This window comes from Artemia sp. Qi Xiang Cuo, chromosome 7 (assembly GCF_049724085.1).
Source record: "Artemia sp. Qi Xiang Cuo chromosome 7, ASM4972408v1, whole genome shotgun sequence".
NCBI lineage: Eukaryota > Metazoa > Arthropoda > Branchiopoda > Anostraca > Artemiidae > Artemia > Artemia sp. Qi Xiang Cuo.
Window position 1 is genome coordinate 58,413,749 of NC_142800.1, and position 27,126 is coordinate 58,440,874.

The 27,126-nt window shown below is 35.3% G+C and overlaps 1 protein-coding gene across 4 annotated transcripts in view; it reads left to right on the plus strand.

Moving 5' to 3' along the window:
- Positions 1-27,126, plus strand: part of LOC148950496 (uncharacterized) — a 149,401-nt gene that overhangs the window by 96,057 nt on the left and 26,218 nt on the right. For 2 of the 4 annotated variants that reach the window (XM_089091629.1, XM_089091630.1), the window contains exons 3-9: positions 1,815-1,988; positions 5,438-5,512; positions 8,601-8,800; positions 17,169-17,283; positions 18,504-18,639; positions 23,267-23,602; positions 26,318-26,578. In XM_089091629.1, the coding sequence (XP_088947755.1) occupies positions 1,815-1,988; positions 5,438-5,512; positions 8,601-8,800; positions 17,169-17,283; positions 18,504-18,639; positions 23,267-23,602; positions 26,318-26,578 (1,297 nt within the window). The remainder of the gene's footprint in view (positions 1-1,814; positions 1,989-5,437; positions 5,513-8,600; positions 8,801-17,168; positions 17,284-18,503; positions 18,640-23,266; positions 23,603-26,317; positions 26,579-27,126) is intronic. The other 2 variants (XM_089091631.1, XM_089091632.1) reach the window with 2 other exon arrangements.

The following is a 27,126-nucleotide window of genomic DNA, read 5'->3' on the forward strand; positions in this document are numbered from 1 at the left end:
CACTGCAGAAGCCTAAAACCTACTGCGTCATTGGCGCTTAACTGAAAACGAATTATATTGCAAATGTTTTCTTTTGTACTTAATATTGAAAATAAATATTAAAATTACAGTAAAATTTTGAACTGATGAGCTTTTAGCAATTAATATCATTATGCATCAAATATTCAGTTTAATTTATTAGTTCTTTTCAAGATTTGTCAAGACAAATATAGTTTCACTACAAGCAAAATTTGGATAATGCCCCCTTCTTTAACTGTAAAAACCTAAAGCCTTCTGTGTCATTGGTGCTTCACTGAAAACGAATTACTCTTATATTACAAATTTATTATTTTCCAGTTCTTAAAGCATTGAAAATGAAAATAAAAATTAAATTGAAAAAAAAAACTTGAACTGATTGATCTTTCAACAATTAATATCATATATCTAATATTCAATTTGATTTTGTTTATACTTTCCAAGACTGTTCAAGACTCATAAAGTTTTGCCATTTTTTTTTTAACTAATCGTGTTAGTTTGTTATGAAAACATTCTATGGCTTCTAGGCATTTCTATTTGAGCGGAAAACTGCACCTCAAACTTTGTGGAACATGTATTTTATTGCATGAAACACCAAAATATAATAAAATGTCAAGTTTCGGAGTGTTTCACCACTCGCAAGCAAGTGCCATTGGTATTTTTGAATCCGCATCGTCAATTTAGGGGGTGAAGGGTAGGCTAATTCTCGTAGCAGCCCCATTCCGTCGTGGTATGGTTCACATTTTCAACACCTGGCATCCGGACTATAGAGTCAAACTCAAAACGAGCATAAATTAATGTGAGTAGGGTTCAAAACCCCTATACTTTCTAAAAGCCAGAATATAATTTGTACTTTACTGAAAAAAAATTCAAATGAGTTTGCTGAAAAAAATGTGCATTGTCAATTTAATATACATATGCTGATATTTATTCCCTAAAAACTTAATTAATTTTGATTTCTTAAAGTTACAAAAGTGAAAATATTTCAAAGAATTGTTTTCAGTAAAGCACCAATGACGCAGTAGGTTTTCGGCTTTTGCAGTGAGATGATACCCAAACTCGTGGTTGTATTTGTTTTCATTCGATTCACACTGTATTTGCATATTCAACTTAAGTTTCACTCGTTTTAAGATCTATTTATTCATATAAATTCATCAATATTTTACGTTTTGTTCACTTTGATTTTTTATTTAATTTCTGTTCGTTTAAGCTTCATTTATACTTTAATAGCAAAATATGTGTTTTCGTTTTAAGCTAGATTTTCATATTCAATCTAAGCATTACTCGCTTTAAGATCTATTTTTTCATTTATATTATTACTTATTGTATGTTTTTTGCTATAATTGTTTATTTAATTTTTGTTCGTTTTGGGTTTCATTTATTCTTTAATAATAATTTCTGGTCGTTTTGAGTTTGAATTTTAACAGGTATTTGTATCTCCTGAGGTTAAGTTTAAAATGGCCTTTACTTTTCTTTGAAAAACTTATTTTTCGGAAAGTTTTTTTTAATTAATTTCAATTAAGAATCACTGTGCAAGCATTGCAAAATACACGCCTTTTACCAATTTTTGCTTTTGTTTTGGAGTGTGAAAAAAAAATAAAAACTACAAATTCTTTTTAGCTAGTCATATAAACCACGTATGATTATGTACAAGTATACAATAAATCTGAATAAAAGTCACACTTAGCGGCTCATAACAGTAAAGGAATTTTCATTCGTGAATTAATTGAAAGTCCACTGAGAGATTGAAAAGACTATTGTTGACTTGCACGACTTCATTAGTACTCTATTCTTGACAGACTGACCGCAGCGTTGTCGTGAATACGTCGGACAAGATAGCTGAAGTAGGACGAATTCAAAGCTACCCCCCACAGGGTTCTAGGTACCAGGGGGGCCATGGTTATCCAGATCAAAATGGATATTCCGATGCTGTTCCAACTGCGAAGGTTGTCTGGACGGATGAGCAGAAATTGGTAAGTTATTGAATAATAAGGCTCCAAGGCATGATTGATGCTGCAGGACTGTGATTCGTTTTGAGTGATCAAGATGTTAAATTCATGCTTGTTCAACATGACTATAACTAATTCACGATTCAATTAATTTATTACATTATTACTTTAAGGAAACGCCATAGCCATTGCACTATAGGGGACTAAGTTACTGTCAATTAATTTTAGAAAATGAAAAAAAAACTTCAAAATCACTGTCTATTCTAAAGGCTTAAATAACTACAAAGTCAGACGTGACCATTTTTAAATTTGTTTGTTCCAAATAAATCTGAAACTATAATCTTTGGATGTCTAACTAAAAAACTTATTACGGCATTTTTGACTTTTTTATTCCATTTCCCTTGCTACCAAACTCAGGTTTTTGACACTTAAAAGGTTGGGATATAGAAACATGGGAGCTGTAATTAATTTTTCCGCGGGCACCACCAACCCTAAGAACGGCTCTGCTGGGCCGTTTCTAGGGAATATTTAATTATTTAAATGACTTGACTTGCACTATCAATCATTATAGTGCAGTCTGATAAAATTTTGCCCCTCAGCCGATCACTATAGAAACACAAAGATCTTAACCTTGGTAGGTGGCGGTGGTGGGGGGGGGGGCCTTAGTAATTTTTTAACTAGGAGAGAATTACAAAATTAAACAACTATTTTCGATTTCAGTTGATATTTTCACATTCTTCCACAAAACTGTTTCCTTAAAAACTATCTGCCATTAAAATCTTCTACCTGTTTTGGAAGTTGAATCAGGATAGTGTAGTAGGAATTAATACTAGAGAACTTGCTATCTGTTTACGGTCGTTACATTTGGCACCCGAGGGAGGGGTACCGGGGTAACTATTACATTTGGTAGGCCAAAACTAGATTTTTTTTTTTATTTGTTTGTGTGTAAAATGTTAGTAACAGTCTAAATGTAACTTTTTCAAAATGACGGAAACAAAATAAAGAGAACAACAACGACTGCTTCTAGACCTTTAAGACTCCGAATAGAAAATTTTCTTACGATAAAGTAGAAATAGGTTGGTTATTAAGAGGGTGCAAGAGCCGACATAAAAACCTCTTTACCACAATTCAAAGACAATTTTCCAGGTATTTGTCTAGTTATTTTTTTCGTATATGTTTTAAAGTTTTGAGTAGTAGACAATTCCACTTTCTGACCCCCCACCTGATACCCTAATGCACTTGTCTAACGATCTCAAACAAGTTTTTTTTTACCTGCATTTTTAAAACCAAACCAAACTGTTTATGTATCTAGGCTTTGACGGGCTGTTCTTGATTTTAGCTTTGCAATTTAATTTCTGCTGTTAAACGCCCCGGATTTTTTTGCGCAGTAGGTTGTTTTTCTAAGGACTAAGAGACTATTGCATAACAATGAATCGGACAGCTGATATTGTTGATATGACAAGATTTAAAAGCGTAGTCAGTACTGACTGACATTCTAAGGTACTGAGTCTCTAATTAACATGTCGCCGCAAGGAATACTACCTTAAGGCTAAACAGACACAAACTATTTTGCATCTAATCCCAATAAATGAATTTTTGAACATACGCTATCGTCTGGTTTACCGCGACCTTACCAAATTGGATTGTACCACAAAAAATGAAACTGTGATGTCTACCGAAACCAAGTAGCAGCAAACTGTACCAAGCGTGGATGAACTGTGCGGCACACGTGGCATTCTAAGATGTACATCAGGTGGTGGAAAGTGGCCGCCCCGTGTATGCGTGCACATTTTTGAGATTGCCTTGTTCTTTTTTTTTTAAATTGAACTTGGGACATTACAAAAGGAAAACCTTATGATGCATAGCAAGTCTAGAAATTTGAGGGTGTCCCAATTACACTGACTAGAATGAAGACACAAGACTGTGTAAAAATAACTATGCCATCTTTCATTATCATTATATTGTATTTATTTGTATATTAGCTATTTTTTTATATGTCTGTATTTCCGTAAGAAGCTTTTGGTTGCTTTCACAGAACTCACAAAACTTAGATCAATTCCACGTGTGGATCTGAGTTTGTCTCAAAATGATTTGAATACTTTAATTGCCCACATGTACGAAGGGAAACCTTTAGTCCCACCAAGCACGGATCTAGAGCCTTAATTTGGGAGGGGCGGAAGTGCCAAAAGGAGAAAGTGGAACATCCCCCTCCCTCTACAATTTCGTTTAAAATAATTGAATTAAGGCTGGGTTTACTATCGATGTAAGCGTCTGGACACCAACGTGAAAGGCTCCTATAGAAATGGAACACACGTTTTTCTGAGGGTGCAAAACTTATCCCAATCAAGGTGAAAAGCAGACATGGCAAAAGAAACAATGCATTTTGATGTAGTCGATAACAAACTCTTGAGCCAGTTTGATTTTTTTCAAAAATTGTCTCTATGAGATTAGAAGAGAACTGAATCAGGTTCCGAATATGATGTCAAGAAAAAAAGAATAAGTGGGTAAAGGGGTGATAAATGGTGCTAGTATTCCGGGTTCTAGCAGCAGGAATTGCATCTTCCAAAGAATATTACCGCGCAAAGTACCTCGTTGAGGTACGCCAGAAAGGATAGTTGGCCTTATGGTGCCCTGCAACGGGTTCCACTTGGGAGAAAATAATAAGTGTAACCAGGTCTCATGTTAAGGGAGTTGTGAAATATACTACTTAACTATTGACATAGACTTGGCTGAAGAAATTGCGAAGTGAAATTTCTGACTCCCGATTGGTATGAGGCGACACAGGCTTCTTAAATCTCTTACAGTCGGATGTAAAACCATTCGGCATAAAGAATTGTCAGGATACTTCATATAATATTGTGGGCTGACAGCAAGGAGGCAAACATTTAATGCGTTCCTTGAATTATTTCAAGTTCAGTAATGGAAACAAAATTATTCCATTTGGACATCTGTATTACGCACACTTTATCTGTGTCTGTGTCTCCGGGGAGCAGTGATAAGTGATGCCGACCTTTGCATGCTTAGCCTATACGTGCCATAGCACTGTCATTGTCCAACCTTCTTTTTTTGGGTCTCCACTCCCTTGGGCTCTCCCTAACAACACAGAAACGTTCCAGTCTTGCGTTCATAAAACATACCGTCTTTGAACAACTTCATTGCGTTGGTATGTTTCATTGTTTTTATTTCAGAAAACGGTCGATTTTTCAGTCCTTATTCCTCGCACATATAGTACTCAATAGTATAATTTAGGAAGGATTATTAAAATTTTTGTTTTGGAGGGGCGATAACCCCCATCGCACTCCCCTTGTATCCGTGCTTGGGTTCCACTCCCGAAATTTCATAACTGTTACGATTTCTTCTATTCGACCCTCCTTCAGAAACATGGAATGCCAGAATGAATTACGTATCTAATCTATTGGGTTCATAGGAAATCTGTTTCTTTTTGTCTCTATATTTAAATTTTTAAATTTCAGGTAAGTCGTCCAGAACAAGGTATACAGTTGAATCAGTTGAATGGTGGACATTCAAGTCATCAACAAAATTATGTGGTAAGTGTATTATTCCACGTGTATACATGTGGGATCGGGATTTCCCCTGAACAGGTCTGAAGACCACCCCCTTCCAATATGGCCCAAAACCAACTTTTATCGCGTCTTATTCCTCACTCCCTCCAATCTGTATTCATAATTTTTAATTAGTATTTCACGACTTAAGGCTTATGTTGCACTCCCTCGGTTTATAGAATACTTCATATGGCATATGTTTCTCTCTATTTGCAAATCTGTAATTTGCTCCTTTTTAACAACACTATATAATATATATAATAATAATAATATATATTGAAAACCCGTCGTATACAATAAATGTACAATGACAGAGTATACAAAAATACGAAAATAGGAAACAAAACGATAATAATAACAACAAAAGCAACAACTTCTTAAATAGTATACAAAATAGTACGAAAAGTGGAAACTGAAAGATAGCATACTCAAAGATTACAACAGAAACAACAACTTCGTCGAAAATAGCGACAAAGACAGCAACTTTTGAAAGGAGAGAAAAAAAAAAGAAAAAAAAAAAAATAAAAAAAATAAAATAAAAAGGGAAACAAAAGGGAAAATTAAACAAGCAAACGTGCCCACTTTCGTTTTAGAATTGCTTGTTTTGTTTTTTGCTCGTTAATAAGTGTCTCAACAGCTAGAATTGATTCCACTAGGTTATAGCGCCGAATCAAAAAACTATTTTTTGTCCAATGTGACAATTTTAGTAGGTACTTTGCAAAACGGAAAAATATAGAGCGGATTTTATACTTTTCATGGTTTGCCAATAAATCCCAGAAAGGGGTCACATATAATATATGTGGTAGAGCGGTAGCGTTGTAAATACTTGCCAGTAGTGGACGGTTAAATCTCCGAGTGGATTTAACGATCAAAGAATAGGAGCTGGATATTCGCCGTTCAAGATGTGAGATCAGGAGGGAACGGGTATACTGTAATGCGGAACCTATTGGAAGCCCTAGATATACTATTTTATCAACTGGTTTAACTGAGCAATCACCTAGTGTGATGTTAGTAGGAGGGTCATTCTTCCAATTATAAAGCAAAACTTCCGACTTTTGGGAGTTAAATCTCAGACCGACTTTCTCGTAGTTGGACTGCAGACATGAGAATATTTCTGAAAGGCGGTTAAGTTTCCGACTGAGATTCAGCGTGTCATCGCCATAGCATACTAGGGAGATGTCAATGGAACTGAGAATGCATGATGAAGGACAGCTGTCTTGAGGTTCAATAATATATTTTTACAACTGACTTATACCTTTACAAGTTTGATAGTTTCACACCATAACCTGTCTTATCAGTGCTAAAGGAATTGTAAATGTCTGCTTTTCATTATTTCCTCCCACTCTCAAGTCATTGCATTTTTTTTTTCGAATTTTTGGAGATGGGTAAATTTTTTTATTTTGTTTGATATTTTGAAATAAATATTTAGGCAAAGTTTCTGAACCCTGCTCTTTTGAAATAACACAAACAAACGATTGTATGCTCCATAAAAGAATTTTTTTCTGCAAGATATTACAATGACCTAGGGAAAAAAAAAAATCAATAAACGAATTGAACCAAGCTAATGAAAACCTCTAAATCACGATAAGTAAAAGAAAAAAATGATACATTTTTTAATAGTCATCTTAGTAAAAACTCCTTGATTTTCAACATTTTCTATTCTAAGAATAGTAATTTTAATTTCGCCCTCGTAAGGAACTAGTCAAAGGCTGTGTCGGACAACAGGCATAAGTTCAAAATAGCAACGTATACTCCTACCCCCCCCCCCCCAAAAAAAAAATGTTAGGCGTTTCAACTCGATCTTCCAACCGTTTTTGTAGTGATCAGAAACCAACAAACACAAATCGTAGAGGAGCTCTGAAGCAAGGCCGTACCCAGGAGTTTTGTTTTCCGGAGGGGTTTTACTCAAAGATTCTTTTTTCGGAAAGGATTTTACACAAAAAACTCTCAAAAAGCGCATAAAAAAATTGTTTATATCCATTTTTGTTACGTTTTTACGAGTCAAACAAACATTTCGGGGGGGGGGGGGTTCAAACCCCCCCCATCTGGGTACTGTCTTGTTCTGAAGTTATATTGACTCTAGTTATGTTTTATAGCCCGACATGATTGGTCAGGTGCTACGTGCTCGTAACAATTGTATAAAGTAAGATTATAATTTCTCGAGTAGCCAACGTCAAGATAATTTAATCCTGACAATTGAAAAGTTTCTTCCTTGAAACTCTTCAATGAAGACCTGATTATTTTAATCAGGTTTGTATATGGCTTTGCCAGCTTTGAAATACACACATACATACATTGTGCTGACTCACCGCTTGTTGCGACATAAGTTCTTTTTTTACGTACTGTTCCGTCTTTTCTTATTATTTTTTTTGCTTTGTTTGTTTTCTTGAAACGCAGCTTTTCATTTTATATTTTGCTCTCCCACTGGAAAAATTTTCGCATGTGAAATTGAAATATTCGGGCATCTCTGTGCTTGTTTTTTAAAATATATTGTTATTTTCATTTGTTATAATTGGGAAGTCTTTCTGTTCTTATGACATTTGTTGTCTAAAATAGTACCTAAGAAACACAAGGCTTCTATGGCATTTGCCTAATATGTTAAAATTGCTACGACGTGCAGGATCTCTCTATGGCAGGACTGATTTTTTTCACGACAGAAATGCAGCATATTAGGCATTTTTTGCAGTTTCAGCTTGAATAATGTGTGGTCTGTATGAACTCTTACACAACACAAGCTCCCTTAAGGCTACCGCTGTGCACCACCTGACTCTGCAGACTCTAACTAAAATTTCTTATTGCTTTGCTTTCTGGCCGGGTCGGCCCAGTTTCCATCTTTGTGCCCGAAAGTTATCTTCAGCCCTTATTAAGTTTAAAATGACGGCATGACGGAGAATAAATTCATTCTAAATAAAAAGAATAACCTAATCCCAGAAAATTGCTGCCACGAGCTCATAAACTGTCGTCACACTTAAAAGAGATAAATCTTAAAATTCTTCGCGTACTCCAAGGTTTTGTGAGATCTTAAAAACTAATGAAGTTCCTGAATAATTTATAAATTGGTCATTCGTTTCAGCATATGGCAAGAGGAGCCGACTACGGTGTTGTATATCCACGAGGTCAGCAGGCTCACTACGGGCACATGACAGTGCAAAATGTTCCTTTTCAAGGATATGGTAGTCCTAATCAACCTAGCCAACCCAATCAGCCTTATCATATACAGCAGACTCATTCACCATATTATACAGTTGGAGAAATACAGCAGGTTCATACTGCGTAAGTTTACTTTTCAATAATTCTCATACGACCAGCTCTTGAAAATGTCAATGGTGTCATAAAAAAACAAATACTTTGATTTGTATGTTCGGCAGCATTTGGCGTTTTTGCTAAATATATCAAAACCATGGAATGTTAGCCTCAGCGTAACATCTTAATTTGCAACAGTCATAGAAAGGGTCGCCATTATAAAATTATCTCTGTTTTTCTGTTTCCACCAAGAGATTTGTCATTATACAAAAAGTTGAAGTTTAGTCACGCCCTTTTTTCACTACCGACTCTATTTTTTCACTACAAAGAACTTTTCCTAAGGCGCTCAAATTTTTGATTCACGAGAAGAAACAATAAAAAAAAACTGTTAATGATCTTGAAGATATATCTTCACCTGTGCTTTTTTATGTTTCGATTTTCTTTGTGCTTATGTTTTCGCATTCTACGAGTATTTCTTTTGACACATCCTATTTTAGAATTCGGAGTACTACTGACTGATAAAGGAAATCACTTAATTTATATTTTACTATCTTTTTAGCACATTTTTGCGGTCCTAGTTCAATCTGTTTAAAAAAGGTCTTGCCAAGTAAATATTTTGGGAAGACGTCCTTTGCCCAAACTTCTTAATTATCTGAATTCCTAACCTTAGTAATTTAGCTGCTCTTTCAATTAAAGTATACTAATCAGTTTTTGGTGCTAAATTGATAGGATACTAGTTCACAGTTATGCTTCCCGAGGATATATTTTTATATCTAACAAAAACAGAAAAATAATTGGATCAAAAAGTTTTTCCTTTGGATCCAAGCATACTGCAAGATATTTTGTTTCTTAATTATTTGTCTACTTTCTATTGCTGTTTTTTGTTTTTACTTTTATTTTGTTGCTATGTTTGTGCACTTTCATAATTCATAGAGTATTTTCTAATATAATTGGTGCACCGGGTTGGTTGGGCTGGACTAACTGGAACTGGAGACCAGGTGCAACTTGCAATGGTGATTCCGTACGTTGAAGTAAATCCTAAATCTTTGCTTATGCAACCACATGAAACGGATCCATCTGTCACAGCTCCTCATTGATCACTTGATTCACTTGGTTGCTTAGGTCGTTTTTAATTTATATTCTTTTTATTTTGTTTCTATAAAAAAGGATGTTTGCGGTATCTGGGGTTTCCATTGTGGTAGAGTGCCTAAGAACTGTAAAACAGATCGACACGCGTCTGATTTCTTGATTTTTAGATAACGACAACACGGCCGCAAAAGTTTCTAAGACTACTATCGCATGCTTTTCGTATCAAATATCCAGATCAAATAGCCAGATTATTCAGAAAGAGTGTCTCCAACAAGTCTGTGGCATTTTAAAAGACGGGTTTGCCCAGAACCAGATTCTATGGTTTTGTTATTAGTATGTATAGTGGGATCTCTCTTTTTTTTCCTTTCTTCATCTATTTGTTCCTCTTAGACACACGTTTATTGCTTATTCTACTTTTGATTTTCGGTAAATAAGATACTCCTTTTTGAAAAGCCCTCTGGTAGTAGAGTGGATCGATACTCTGCTCGGCATTACGGGACCAACATTGAGGCAGCCTGCTACCTAATCAAACAGTTTGTGGACCCTGCACAAACAGGAATCAAACAGGAACGACCCGGCTCAATAGTAACCGAAACTCTAAAAAACGGAATTTTGATACCAATTGATACATCAAAAGATTTGTACTTTTATGCTGATTTTAAATATAGAAATTTCATCAAGTTTAGTCATACCCATCAAAAGTTACGAGCCTGAGAAAATTTGCCTTATTTTCTAAAAAGGGGGAAACCCCCTCTAAAAATCATAGAATCTTAATGTAAATCATGCCATCAAATTCAGCGTGTCAGAGAACCCTACTGGAAAGGTTTCAAACTCCTCTCTGCAAAAATGTGTAATTTTGTACTTTTTGTCAGAAGAATGACACGGATGTGTGTAGCCTATATTTGTTTGCTTGTTTTTTTCCCAGGGGTGATCGTATCTACCCAGTGGTCTTAAAATGTAGCGAGAGGGCTCAGTCGAATGGAAATTAAAAGTTCTAGTGCCCTGTTTTAGGGACAAAAAAAACTGGAGGGCAACTAGGCCTCATCCCACGCTCATTTTTTCCTAAAGTCCCAAGATCAAAATTTTGAGATAGCCATTTTGTTCAGCATAGTCGAAATACCTAATAACTATGTCTTTGAGGATAACTTTTTCCCCCACAGTCCCCGGGTAAGAGCTGCAAGTTATGAAGTTTGCCCATTGTTTACATATAGTATTGATTTTTGGGAATTTTTCATGGGGGAAAAGAACTTTCCATGAAGGGGGTGCCGGATTTCCCAGCATTATTAAAAAAAAGATCAGAAATTAAATGTAAAAAAAAAGTTTTTTCAACTGAAAGTAAGGAGCAACATTAAAACTAAAAACGAACAGAAACTATTACGTATATGAGGGAGTTCGCCCCCTCGTCAATATCTCGCTCTTTACGCTAATTTTTTTAGCACTTTCAAAAGAGCTATTTATTCTTATTAAACGGCTAAAACTTCATTCATTTTGCTCACACTTTCATCTAGGATGCTTAAATCATCAGCGTAATCTAAACAGGAGACTTTTTCCTCCCCATTTGATTCCATGGTCTCCCATTGCCTTTCTTGTGCTCCTTAAGACAAAGTCCATCAAAATGATCCATATAAAGCGGGATAGAGCACAACCCTGCTTAAATCCTGATTTAATACAAAACTAGCAACTAACCTCATTTCCTACCTTAAACGCAGCAGTGTTATTCTCGTACATAGCACTAATCACTTTAATGTATTTGTCTGGTATACCATACAAGGATAAAACCTTTACTAAAGCTCTTCTATCAACGGAATCGAAGGCTTGCTCATAATCTATAAAACTGAGGACCAAAGGTGTTTGAAAACTCAGGCACTTCTCAATTATTAGCCTAAGAATGAAAATTTGGTCGACACATCCTATGCCTTTTCTAAAACCGCACTGTTCTTCTGTTAAAACTTTGTCTACGGCATCTCTCAGTCTAAGAAGTATCATATTACTAAGTAATTTACTACCTACAGAGACGAGACTAATGCCTCAATAATTACCACACTCACTTTTATCACCTTTCTTATAAAGTGGCTTAATTAAGGTTTTCCTAAAACCATATTCATAATCTTCAGTAACTTATTTCTAACCTCTGAGCCACCATATTTAAGAAACTCATTTACCACCCTATCAGCACCTGGGCCCTTGTTATTTTTTAATCCTTTTAGTACTGTTGCTAATTCCTCCTCACAAAACAAATCTTCCTTCACATCCAAACTTTCGCGTAAAGAGTGAGGTATTGACGAGGGGGGCGAACCCCCTTATATACGTAATAATTTCTGTTCGTTTTAAGTTTTAATGCTGCTCCTTATTTTCAGTTGAAAAAAACTTGTTTTTAATATAATCCTGTAAAAAGGAGCAAACAAAAACGTTGATTCGACCCCCTCGACGCCTTATCAATATAAACAGCGAAATTCAACTAAAACAACAGTTATGTTCTTCTGAAATTAGTTCGTCTCAATATGAACTATGAAATTTAGGTTTGAAAAAAATTGTCCACAATTTTCTAATGAACATTAGAAAAAATTGTCTAATGAACAGCTTCTTTTCTTATTAATAAGAAGTTATAAGTTTACATTTATCTATATGTAATCTTGAAATGAAAGACGTTTGACTGAACTTGTTGTGATATAAGAAAGACTAGAACCAGCTGGACACGATGATAAATAAACTAGATTGTTCAGTATACATCAGTGACTAGAAACACGGGAGAAAATAAAATAAATACAAATTAGAAAAAATCAAGGAATCGGAAACGTTAAAGAGATGCCTCAGTTTGTGAAAATAAAGGGAAGAAACAACAAAAACTGAATAAATACAGAATCCACCAATGGTATTCGCAAGAAAACAAATATATTTTTGGAAAAAGGTACGAAAAAAGAAATTTGCCATAACAGAGTTTACTGTCGCGGCCTAAAAGATCTGAATAGATTAATTCAAATTTTTGTTGTTATTTTCAGCATGTGATTCGCTAAAATTCTCTTTTCTGAGAATGAGAGCTTGGAGGAAGTCATCACAAATAGTTTTAGCTATTGTCAAGTAAATATGCTAGCTCAGCTATTATACTACTACTAAGAACTTACTGCAGCACCGAGCCCCTGAGACCAACACAGCTATGCGCGCTTCTCATCCTGATCTATTCGAAGCCACCATCTTTACACCCTCCAAAGAAGTTCCCATTTCGCTTAAATCTTTCCCCACGAAATCCTCCAATCCCATTCGGGGACAAACTGCATCTCGTTTTTCCCTAGACAATTGGCCGACATGGAAGATCTCTGTCATCCTTCATCCGTGGAACTTGTCCAAGCCATTCAACCTTTCTCTTATTATTGCCCTAAAAAGCGGTATTGAACCACATGTTTTGTACAGCTTACTGTTTGAGATACGGACAGTCAGTCGGGTACCCAAAATAATCAGTAGGTAATTTCTCTGGAAAACAGCTAGCAAATTCCCCTCCGTTTTTCTTAGTGCCTACGTTACAGAACCATACTTGATCACTGTCGCCACTGTAGCTTCCAATATTTTCAGCCTGGTTCGCAGAATTATCTTCCCATTCTTCCAAGCTTTTTTCAACTTTGAAAAAACACCCTGGGCCTTATATATTCTACTTTTGATATCTTAATTGCACCCTCCATCTGTACTAATAATACTACCTAGGTAATTGAAGCTGTGCACATCATTGATCTTCTTGTTACCCAACATAGTCTTCTTAACATTAATCTTCAAACATATTCTTGCACCAACTCACAAACATCAAAAAATTCGTTCATTTTACTAATGTTTTAATCTAGGATGCTTAAATCTTCAGAATAATCGAAGTTTAGGAGAGATTTCTTCCCCAGTGGATTCCGTATTCTCCCAATGCCTTTGCTGTACTCCTTAGGACAAAGGTCAATGATCCGTATGAATGATCAATGATAGGTCAATGATAGGACGCAGCCCTCTTTAACTCCTGATTTAATATGAAACCAGCTACTAACCTCATTTCCTACCTTAACCGCAGCAATATTATTCTCGTATATAGTACTAATCACTTACATCTATTTGTCTGGTATATCATACAAGGAAATGAGCTTCGCTAAAGCTCTTCTATCAGCTGAATCCAACACTTGCTCACAATCTATACAACTGAGGGCCAAAGCGGTTTGATGATTCAGGTACTTTCCAGTTATAAATCTTAGTGTGAAATTTTCCCCTTCCTAAGACCACACTGTTCTTCTCTTAAAACGTTATCTACAGCATCTCTAAGTCGAAAAAGTATCATCATACTAAGTAATTTACTTCCCACAGAAACTAATATAATGCCTCTATAATTACCACACTTGCCCTGATCATATTTCTCATAGAGGGGTTTAATCAGGGGTTCCCTAAAATCGCTAGGTTGTTCCACTTTTAAAAAAAATCTTATTCATAATCTTCAGTAACCCATATATAACTTCATAACCACAAAATTAAAAAAAAACAACTCACTTCCCACACTATCAGCACCCGGAGCCTCTTTATTTTTTTATCCTTTTAGTAATGTCACTAATTCTTCCTCACATAGTAAATCTTCCTTCACATCCCAAGTGTCAAACAATTTTTCTTCCTTCTTTTCTATATCTTTTCATGTGACTATCACGGTCGACCAATTTCTCAAAATGTTCTGCCCGTCTCTCTTTAACTTTTTCTTTATCGTGGGCCCATTCCTATCTTTAGCTGGGAGAAGTCCAGATTGACTATTCCCTCTCATTTTATTATGACTCCAGGACAATATTTCAGTATTATGCCGTCTTACCGCATCTTCCAGACTTTCATCAATTTTATCCATGGCCTCCAGTTCACACCTATTCCTCTTATTTTCATATGATCTATAACTCAGATCATCCTTGGACAAGCCTCTCCTCCTCTCTATTAAACATAAAGCGTTTTTGCAAATATTCATAGCTGCGTTTCCAACTTTCTTCCCTAAGCATCAGCAACTTCACAAACTATTTTCCCAAAATTATTCCATCCATCTTCCGCATTGTCAAATTTTAAACTCTCTAGTTTAGCATTCAACTGTTCCTGGAATTTTTTTCTCAACTTCTAATCCTGGAGTCTACTGACGTCATAGCTTCACGGAAGGTGGCCTAGTTATCGTTCCTAAATTTCAGCTTCAGATTAACGATAGACACTGCTAGATGGTGTCTTTACTTCTAACATAAAAAATAGCACTCCTTTATACCTGAGTATCTCGTATCGATCCTGCCAGTCGTCGGTTTATAATATCATAATCAATAAGTTTAACCGTTTTACCATTATGTAAATACCATGTTAACTTATGGGCCATTTTATGACCAAACACAGTAGCCTACTGGTTTTAACTAGTTTGCTATTTCTACAAAATTGCAGCAGTCTGTAACCACTACCGTTTTCTTTTCCTTCACCAAATTTACCTACGCTAGGATGAAATTTATCCCTATTTATACCAACCTGGGTATTAAAATTCCCTAATAAAAATACCCTATTTCTACAGGGGACCCTGTCGTTTTGTTCCTGTGGCTATAAGTAAAATTCATCCGAGTCACTACTGCCTCCATCAGTCGGCTCTAAAGGGACATACACTATTATGACTGAAACCTGCATTATTCAGACTAAAAATGAGCAACTAGCATTCTATTATTAATACCTTGCCAACCTAAACAAGACCTAAGAGTTTCGTTATTCTTCATGGGCCTTACTCCCAGCCTATCCTCATCCTTCCTGCCTGAGTAAAATAATTCTGTATTTCCTAATTTCATATTCCTACCCATGGGATATGAGTTTCTGAAACTCCTGATCAGTCCAGTTCGAAGCGTCTGAATTCGTCAGTCAAAATCTCGATACGATAGTTGTTTTCTAACATTGTAACGTTCCAAGTTGTAATTTTCATATTCTTTAAATCATAGAAATAGTTATGGTCTCGGAAAAAGCAGTGGTCCAAGAACCAGTGCAGGACGGGGAATTACACATCTTCTCTAGTCTACACGAACCGCTTAAGCCAGTCTAGAAGCGGACAGCAAGAACTGAGACCTCCAGTGGAATGATGGCTTTTTGCGATCCTTGGCCCATCTGATCATAACATGGTTTTTCACACTGGAGGATGTTCTTTTATCAACAAGAGTTGAAATCCTGCACGGATAATCTCTAACCTGTTACCTCCGATTCATTATATATTCATGCCTTCAAAATTATGCTACTACAGGGAGGGAATCAATAATTGACAGCTTAGCTAGAAAGAGGTTTTTCAGCTCAAAAAAGCCCACTAAACAGACCAAACCCAGAAGAATTATCCAATAATCAGGATCCAGTGCTAATGCTGTATCGCTTACTAGGTTATAATTTTCCTCAACGGGCGTCAAGGTCACCCTGCAGCGATGTTAGCAGCCACGGTTTTGGTTAGGAAAACTTTTTAAAGGTCCACTTGATGCCGCTATGAGTCCACGAAAGCAGGATTTCACTGTTAGGGATAGGGATGGAAAAGGAACTTACGGCAGAGATGAGATCCCAAACAATCACACAACACCCGAACAGTTCTAACCTTGTATACTCAGCCTATTTTCGTCAAGGCATTCGTCAGGGCCTATTATGAGCCATTATACTCTGTTATAATGGAGCAGAGTAACGATATCGTGTTCGTAATATTCTTTATTTGGATGGTTCAATCTCTTTTTTGAGGGGGGGGGGGTCAAAGCTAGCTAGACTTCTTCGTCTGTGAAGGTCATTCCATTCAGTCGCCATATGTGTTAGTGACTAGTTCTCTAATGGTTTTTGTTCCCAACGGTTTATTTCGGCATTTTATAAACAGTTCTCGTTTGCATACAAAAAAAATGACTATACAAAATATAGAATGACTTATAAATATAGAAGTTATAGAATGACTATACAAAAGTGGTCCCAGAAAGAAACCGAAATGTTAGCAAATACAAGAAATGAAAATCACGATACCAACTTTTTGAGGCAGGGAGGGAGTAGTTTTGGATGCAAGATACGTACTAAATAGGAAAGCTCTGAATATTAAAAAAAAGGTCACACTAGCATCATCCTTTCTGTCTCTACACAAATAGAAAAAAACTGAACTCTCAGGTGAAAAAATTGTAAGAGAGGCTATCAGTAAGCAAGTGCACTGTTATGACGCACTGTTATGACAAATGTCTCAGTTTTGAGAATTTCTGGATATTTAAAGACACCACACCTACATGTGTGCACCAACTGTCGACTTATAAGTTAGGATATTGTTTTAAACCTTTAAAGCCCAATTTCCTTTTAGAAGAAACAGTGGGGATGCAACTCCAAATTCTACTCTTGGAAGAGAGCTTATACGAGATACCTGCAGTCGAATGTATCAGCAAAGCCGGCTACCAACATCCCCAGAGCTTCAGAGAGTAAGCATATTCTTACCTTTATACTACCAAGGGTACATATTTCTCGTAAATCTAGATGGGTGACGGGGAATGGCTCAAGCTGAGATGGCTCCAGGAAAATCCATTTTGAGTTATCGTGCTAAATTTCTCGCATAGGATTTGTCTGCTTGTATATGAGTATTGTCCAAAAGACCACTTCCCTTGGAATTAATGGGAAAACAATGCCTTGAAAATACTCTTGTTTCCAATGTTGACATCAGCGCTAAGCAGAATGCTCCCCCCCCCCTCCACTTCTTTTATGTCGCCCTTTTTGAAAAATTACGGTTCTATTAAGGATTAAACTAGTTATACAACCTAATTCAATATAATTTCGCCCCACGACTTTAAACAAAGTTGAGATTTTGGAGTCAAATCCCCTCTGATCCCCTTTCTCCCTTTATTTATTGTTGATTCAGTCCTCAACAAACTTTTCAGATTGATTGATCTCTATTGTATTTTGTCGAAAAATTAGTCTAGTCCAAAATTTTTTGAATTTAAGGTATGGGTAGCTACTTTTATCCAATGTTGCCATTTTATTGAGTGGAAAATGAAACTTCTGGAATTTATTTTTAACGTGCTTACGAAAAGAAAGACTTATTCTCAACATATTACGGAAAGCATTTAAAATAGGAGAAATATCTGATAAGACGCCATCTACGTAGTGATGTTGACATCTCAAGTATTCTAATATGTTTTCTTTTCTTATCCCAGAGAACCAAAGTAAACACTATATTTATGAATAAATAAAAAAGATGGCTCTCAGCTTATCCTAGCTATGGTGACTCGGATATTGATACAAAGTGATAGTTTTAACAAACCTTAACCATGTCACTTTCAGCCATTTTATTTTGTTGAATTAATGAGGCTGGTCTAAGACAGTAATTAAATGCTATCTTTGCTTGGATTTAGACGGTGACATCTATAGAAAATCATGCTGCCATGCTTATTTGGCTAATTGTTTAAGAAATTTACTGAAAATAAATAAAATGAAAATTTCCTTAAGAAAGTCTCGTAAAAATGCGTTTGTTTTGCAAGTTTTGTGAATAGAAATAAGTTTTGTGAATAGAAATAACAAAAGACAAAATGAACTTCCAGTAATCTACTTTTGGACAATGTAGATTGTAACAAAATAGTTTTTAATTTAACTGGTTCTTTTTTTTATATTTTGCAAATATTCTTCTACTTAAAGAAAACCTTTTCAGGCAGCAGCAACATCGTTGTCTCCTTTGCAGCACCAAGGGAATGTAATGAACAATAATCAGCCTCCGCTAGAACTCAAGTCTAATTCAGAAGATAAAAAGGGAAAAATACTAACCAAAGCTTATCATCAGTTAAAAGGTAAGTTCTACTGAATTCCGGTATTTGTATGAAATTAAATATACAAAACAAGTTTTTTTAACTGAAAGTAAGGAACGACATTAAAACTTAAAACGAACAGAAATTATTCCGTATATGAAAGGGGCTGTCCCCTCCTCAAGGCCTTGCTCTTTACGCTAAAGTTTTTCATTGTTTAAAAAAAAAGAGTTGTGAGAAAGTCAAACTTTAGCTTAAAGAGCGAGGCGTTGAGGAGGGGACAGCCCCTTTCATATATTGAATAATTTTTGTTATAATTTTTGTTTTCATATATTGAATAATTTTTGTTTTAAGTTTTAACGTCGTTCCTTACTTTCAGTTGAAAAAACTTGTTTTTCTATATTTCATTTTTGAACGTTTTTGAATTAATGCAGGTTTTGATTTTGGCTCACCATATATGAATAATTAAAACAAAATTTGCATTTTAATTTTACTTTTATTGAGTTAAATGGCTTTCTCGAAACCTGTTCAATTTTATTTACGAACGTTTTTATTAGTAATAAATATACGTAACTTACGAATTAACTTCCGTAACGATCATCTTTATTCATATATTTTTAATACGTATATTATAGGGTTCGCCCCCTAGTCAATACCTTGCTTTTTAAGCTAAAGTTCGAATTTTGTTCCAATTCCTTAAAAATGGCCCCTTAATCACAAATGCCGTTAATTAGAATAAATAGCTCTTATGAAAGTACTAAATAATCTTTGGCTTAAAGAGCCAGGTATTGACTAGGGGGTGAACACAATCCTATACGTAATATTTTCTGTTGTTTTAAGTTTTGATGTTGCTCCTTACTTTCGGTTGAAAAACTTGTTTTTTTTATATATAATATCTGATCTCTTTTTAAATAATGCAGGGAAATCCGGCGCCCCCTTCATAGCAATGTCCCTTCCCCCATGAAAACTTCCTTCATGGAAAGATCCTCCCACATAACCCCCGACCCACTCCCCACCCCCCTCCCACCACTACCAGAAAAAATCCCCCCCGAAAACGTCTGTATACTTCTTAATAACCAATACTATATGCTAACGTTGGGTAAAGTTCATAGCTTTCAGCCCTCATCCCGGGGACTTCGGGGGATTTAGTCATCCTAAAAGACATAGTTATTATATTTTTGGACCATGTTGAACAAAATAGCTATCTCAAAATTTTGATCGGGTAACTTTGGAAAAAAATGAGCGTCGGAGGGGGCCTAGTTGCCCTCCATTTATTTTGGTTACTTAAAAAGGGCACAAGAACTTTTAATTTCCGTTTGAGTGAGCCCTCCCATGATATTCTGGGACCACTGGGTCGATACGATCACCCCTGGGGAAAAAAAACAAATAAACACTCATCCGTGATCTTTCTTCTGGCAAAAAATGCAAAATTCCACATTTTTGTAGATAGGAGCTTACAACCTATGCATTAGGGTTCTCTGATGTGCTGAAAATGACGGTGTGATTTTCATTAAGGTTCTATGATTTTTAGGGGGTCTTTCCCCCCTTTTTTCGAAAATCAGCCAAATTTTCTCAGGCGCTTAACTTTTGATGTGTAGGACTAAAGTTGATGAAACTTCTATATTTGAAATTAGCATTAAAATTTGATTCTTTTGATGCATCTATTGGTATCAAAATTCCGTTTTCTACAGTTTCGGTTACCACTGAGCCGTTTGATACCACGAACTGTTTGATATAAGTTATATCCGAATATTGTATCGGCTCTTGCATAATTTTAGTAAATTCACTGGAAGTGAATTTACTAAAAGAAAATTAAAAGCTTCTAGATTCATATATTAGAAGAATTCAATAAACTACTTTTCCCATAAAAATACTATTGCTTAAAGTAATACTGACTCTGGCAGTTAGCTGGGTATTTTTACATGAGGACAGTTGGATAGTGGGAGATTATTCCTATCCCACTCAAAATTGCAAGCAGGACATCACATAGACAATTAAACATTGCAGCATAGATGGCCTTTTCTCAGGTCTTTGACCCTTTTCCCAAGGAAAAATCCTCTGAATTCTTTTACTCACTTTCCACAAGATTTTTTCTCTTTTCCTAGAAGAAAAAAAACATATGTCTAAGAAGGTTTAAATAGATTTCTTTTTTACACAACTGGATTTATGCTCCGGCAATGGCATTGATGTGGTGCTGGAATTGTAAATACTTAATGGTAAATTACTGAAAGATTAGCTACTACTACTACTGACAACTCTTTGCAGCACCAAACCTTCAGACACCAACATAGCTCAGCACGCTTCTCCTCCAGACAACTTTGTTAACAAGTTCACTCTACTCCTTTCCATGAAGCTCCTACTTCCTTTGAAGCAGTTATTTCTAGTCAGGAGAAAGAAGAAAAGAAGAAAAAAAGATGATTCATGAATAGTAATTTGTGAATAAAATTTGTGAATGCCCTAAAAAACTATTCTTCAGTAACATTATAATTATTCTTTCATTAGGAGTCTCACAGAAGAAAAAATTTTGAACTCTATTGGATTTCATATATTCTTCTAAAAATGAACTTTGTTTCATCTTATTGTGCAATTTTTAATGTTATATTTATTTTTTTCTATTGTTTGGGTTCATCATGCAAAGAGCATGCTTCGTCAAACAAAAATGTGAAAATAATTAGGCTCTATTTATTTTTCTCATAGTATTATTTAAGAGAATGGAACTGCCTCCTCGAGCAAACTTGACTAAGGTGACATGACAAAACTAAATACAAAAACATATTCAGTGCTACTTTATACATAAAAAAACAAACAATATAAAAAATAGGAAAGACACATATAGAAAAACACCAGGAAAAGAAAGGCAAAAAAAACAACAGAAAACAGAGAGACCCACAACACGAACATATCAGCTATGACAAAAGAACACTTAGATACTGCTGAGTATCTTTCTCTGGACATATGTGAATAGAGTAAAAAATGGATAGATTGCAAATCATGGGAAAGTCTTATTATATTTCGTCTTATTTTCTGCTCATTTCTTAAGCTAATTATTTGAAAAAAACTACGTTTTCTAAAGAGTTAAAGAGGCTGAGTTACAAGGTCGAACCTTAAAACGTACAGGGATTAGGAGGCACAGTTGGGGGGCTGCCGCCCCCAAAACCCCCCGCTTTCGCAGCCTTTAAATAAAAAAAAAAACAAGTTTTTTAAACTGAAAGTAAGGAGCGACATTAAATCTTAAAACGAACAGAAATTATTCCGTATATGAAAGGGGCTGTGCCCTCCTCAACGCCTCGCTCTTTACGCTAAAGTTTTTATTGTTTAAAAAAAGAGTTGTGAGAAAGTCAAACTTTAGCGTAAAGAGCGAGGCGTTGAGGAGGGCACAGCCCCTTTCATATACGGAATAATTTCTGTTCGTTTTAAGATTTAATGTCGCTCCTTACTTTCAGTTTAAAAACTTTTTTTTTTTTTATTTAAATGCTGCGAAAGCGGGGGGTTTGGGGGTGGGCAGCCCCCCAACAGTTCCGCCTAAACCCTGTACGTTTTAAGGTTAGACCTTGTAACTCACCCGCTTTAACTCTTTAGAAAACGTAGTTTTTTTCAAATAATTTCTGCACGTTTTTGTACAGTTTATTACTTATTATTGCTTGACTAACTGTTAGCTGATTTGACAGCTTGCGGGCTTGCGGGCTCTTATAGGGAAACGATAAGAGCCCGCTTATAGCGGGCTCTTATAGGAAAACTAGGTTTTTCGTAAATGTAAATTCGGGGATAATTTTTTCGGTCTGAAAATAACAAAAGGCCCTAACTGGTCAAATTCTGCTTCGAATGAGTCCTCATTCACCTGGATCAGTTGCCAACTGTGGCCGGTAGACGTGAATAAAAAAAAAAAAAGAGAAATGAACTTTAAGTGGCTATATTTGGTTTTTTGAAAACAGGGAAGAAGTGATCAGATTGGGCTGAAATTTCGAGGATAAGCTCCCGGGCCCTAGGAAAGTTTAACCTCTAAATTTCAGCCGAATCGGACAACGTTAAAGGGGGGCTGTGGTGGGAGGGTCGAAACTTCCGGCCCAGTTTACCCCATGAAGATAAACTCGGAGGAGGATGAAATTTTGCAAGTTTCTTAGTTTGAGCTTGGGCTACAAAATGAGATCACCGCCGTCTCTCTGCGACCTCTAGGACCTGAAATCACTTAACATTGTGGTGGGTCGCCTCTTTATAGAGGCACAAGTGTGCCTCCTTGATTCGTAAACTTTTTAAATTTTCACCCCCTGAATCTCCTGGGATTTAAAGAAATATCTCCTTGGGTAAAACAGTGGATTTAAGATCGCGGTGAGGTAAAGTTTACATTATATTAAATATGATTTATTTGAGATAATTGATCTACCTCCTCAAATGAACTTAATTGACAAAGAACACGTGGCAACCAAAGATAAAATCATCGTCAATAACACATTATAATTTAAAAAAATAATGTAAAAAGTAGGAAAGCAAAAAATACAAAAGGTACTAAGAAAACGTACCAAAACCCACAAAAAACAATTTTATAAGCACAAAAGTCTACAAGAAAGGGTTTCTTAACCAGGAAAATCTGGTTATCAGAGAGGGGGAGTCAAAAGGAATCTTGGAAGTAAGTCGAATATTGAACTTCCAGCTTAATAAAACTTTTTTTTTTCAGATGTATTAGCGGGAAAATTTATCAAAAACAGCTCAGAGGGCAGTGATCCACCTGATAATGAAAATGAGCGTAATATTGGGAACGAGCAAAGAAGCCTCAATAATGTAGGATCTTCAAATCCAGCTTTTGAGTTAGATACAAATCGCCAAGACTTTTCATCCCATGAATTCTATGGACAAAAACCTGCCTATGCAATGAGCTCACCTCGTATTGCACGTCCACCTTATGTGTCCTATCCTTCTACACAATCAAATATCGCACAACAGAGTCCGAAAATCCCACCTCGACCGTTGCAACCAGTGACACAGCCCCAACAAGTTATAGGCGAACACACGGGTAATATAAAGCTATTTATTTGATTCTCTAGGTAAAAATAGAGGTCTTGAAGAGGGTGTTGTTCTTGGAAATATAGTTTTAAAAAGTGGATAATATATAAAAAAAAAGATCCAGATGTTTTAAATTAAATTATAGTTTCGTTCATTTTTCCTATAAATGACTTGTTATAGAAGTGAGTTTTCTCGTAGAGCAAGCTTCAGACTGTAAGAAGAGATATAGCTTGTTCTATATACTGTCTAGCTAAGGAGAAGTATCGTAGCAAGACCATATTTTAAGCATAAGGGTTCCAGGGGAATGCTCTTCTCTATGTTTATTTTGAGATAATTAAGGTAGTTTTTTCTGTTCCTACTAAGCAGAATCAAAATCTTCCTTAAAAGCTTAAAAATAAAAATTATGTTAATATTCTAATTGACTAATCTTGATCAATTTGACAAGTATATGAAAAAAAACAAGTCCAAATGATGCTTTCTTAATGGTAGCTAAATAATTGTAATTTCCGGATGTAAGTTTTGGAATGTAATTCTATTTTCGGTTTTACTTAATCTTCTTCCTCACATCAGATTTTACTTTAGGGGCTATATCAGCTTTTTTTTCTTCTGCCTTACAAATTCGTAAAAACTAAGGGAAAACTATATACGAGGAAGAAAAGAGTGAAGGTACCACTCATGTTAAAACAAAACCTGGACATTGGGGAAAGCTGCCCTAGGTGCTAGGTCTGGGGATGCCACGGCCAAGATTTTTAGAAATGTTAATTTCATGAATAATTTGCTATTTCAAATAATAATTTTTCAGGGCTTGTCAAATTACTCATTCTTCAACTCTGCTTATGCAGTGTTTGACCTAGAAAATATGTTTTTCTTTATATTTATTTTTCACTTAAAACACAATGAGTTATGAATTCATTTAAATTAAAAAAAGGTTGCACGAAGGATAGTTAAAGAAAGGTGGATATTTACAGTTTAAGTTTACATTTTTCTTAATGTCTTCTGCTTTCAAGCTGCGGAAGACTTCGATATGTAGACTTCGACTACTAAACTGTGATGGGCAGATGGGCAGAAGCTTTCTTTATATATAGAATGCTTTCTGGTTATTTTAAGTTTCAACGTAGCTCTATTGCCAATAGTAATTGTAAGCATTGGCTCTGTTTTGAAAGAAGAAATTTTTCAACTCCACAAGAACTAAACATTCACTATTTTTCTGATTTTTATGTCCTGTATACCAAATTTTTACAATATTGAGATATACGTGGGTATATAAATTTAGTTTTCCTGTCCCACATCAACCAATACCATTTTGAATAACGAAATTTATGTTCTAATCTGGTTTAGATACTTAGTGTTATTTTTCCAACCAAAACACTCTTTATAAGTAGTTTTGTTGGGATTCATCATTTTGGTGGTGATATTTATTGGTTGTCTTCATCAAAAATCTTTCTACAAATTGATTGTTGGTAAAAATTACTGATATATTCTGCTGAAAATCTCCCCCCCCCCCCAAAAAAAAAGTTGTCAGCATTAATCTTAAACTACAAGATCGCGATAATCGGAACGCTCAGCGAATTTCAAACAGAAACATATTTATTGAGATAGATGGCATTGTTTTTTGCATTCATTTATTTTCGTTAGATTCAGAAAGTATTATCATTTCGTATAGTTGAGATTTTTATTTTCAGTAATATAAAGGAAGAATTTTTACAAGAAATGAGCTCTTATTGTTTTCTTAATTACGTTCATATCTTGTGATATTGTGGGTTTCACGTACTTGTTAGTATCAAGAATATTTTTTAAATCTAAAAGTATGATTATTTACGAAGTGTGTTTTATTAGATCTCTTGTATAAAGACAGGCAATTTTAAAATAAAGGAAGCTCTTGATTGACAATATTTTCTCTGTGAAAATCTACACATCCTAAGACAAATTTTTATAATAAATGATACATAAAAAATTGGAATTAAATCTAAGAAATTCTCTTTATTATTTTCAATCAGCCTAATTGTAGCTTGTTGCACCGAACTTTCGGAAATTCGTACAACAAAAGGTTCCATTACATTTACAGTTCATTACAATGCTTATTTTACTTTGTCTTGTCAACGCAGAAATAGCAGTTCAAAAAGGGATAAAGGCTTTTATTAGACAGTGAAAAACAATGCCAAAAAATTCTGAATATTTCGGTTACATATGCAGTGACCGTCATCAGCAGAATAGTATATCTATTCTGTATATCTATATAGTATATTTATTTAAGAGAATCTGATGATGACGTTCACTGTATATGTCGTCTGAATATTTAGAATTTTCTGAATTTTCTGAGTATATGTGGTCTGAGTTTTTTGTCATTATTTTTCACTGCCTAATACGGTTCATCCCTATGAACCGTTATTTATGCGTCATGGAAAGGCACTGTGGTCTTCAAAAATACCTACATTTATCTTGTCAATCTTTCTAAGATGATATCAATAACTTAAGTTATAACTCTAAAGAATTATTTTAAAATAAAATCATTAAGTTCATTAAGTTTAAAGAACTATGAAACCATAAATATAAAGTCCTACGAGAAAATTAGCTCCATTCTCTCAATACGTGTACTTCACTCAATAGGGTGGTACTGAAACTCAGTACCACCATTTTCTCAATAGCTCCATTCTCTCAATAGGTGTAATTTATTCAATAGGGTGGTACTGAAACTGAATTAGACTATCCAGTAACTGTCTTACAGCTCCCCCAATTCAAGTATCAAAAAGGGCGTCTCATTATGATGTTCCTACTGGAGTCCAACCTGTTGGGCCAGATTACAAATATCCAGACCATATAGAGGGTTTTTCCTCAGGTCATGTCAGTGGTACCAGTCTCTCAGATGGTGAAAGGAAGGCAGGTCAGTCAGGTCACACGTCTGATTCTGGTATCCAAAACCAATGGCAAAAAGACCTTCATAACCTTAGTCAAGAGAGCGATTTAGCCAGACATCCATCTTTGATTGGTAAATACAATTTATTTTCTTTCATTTGATGAAGTTAATTAAATAAACAAAGTTTTTGATCAAAAAGTAAGGGTAATACTAAAACGAGCTGTAATCATGTCAAAAATAACAGAAAATTAGCTTGAAGTCACATTCTCCAAATATCAAAGACCAGCTTTTTTGTGTATTTTTTTTTTGAGGGGGGGGGGATCTATAGAGCCTATGACTATCCTCGTTGTTCCAAACTTATTCTAAAAAGTCTCATATTTTTGGATTGAACAGATTAGGAGTAATTCAACAAAACGTTGCTGAAAATAATCCAGAAGAAATCAAAATTAAAGCGAACCAAAATTACTTGGATAAAAATGAAACCTTCAAAGAACAGATGGTACAACATATAATAAAGTCCACTTTAAAACAAATAGAAATTACCGCAAATAATAGCTGGACGACCATTCCCCTAATGCCCCAACAGGCTACAGTGTCATTTGTGCTTCACTCAAAAGTAAACAAATTTTGCTTCAGTATTTGCGCTTGTTATTGAAAGTATGGGTATCGAATTCCTATAG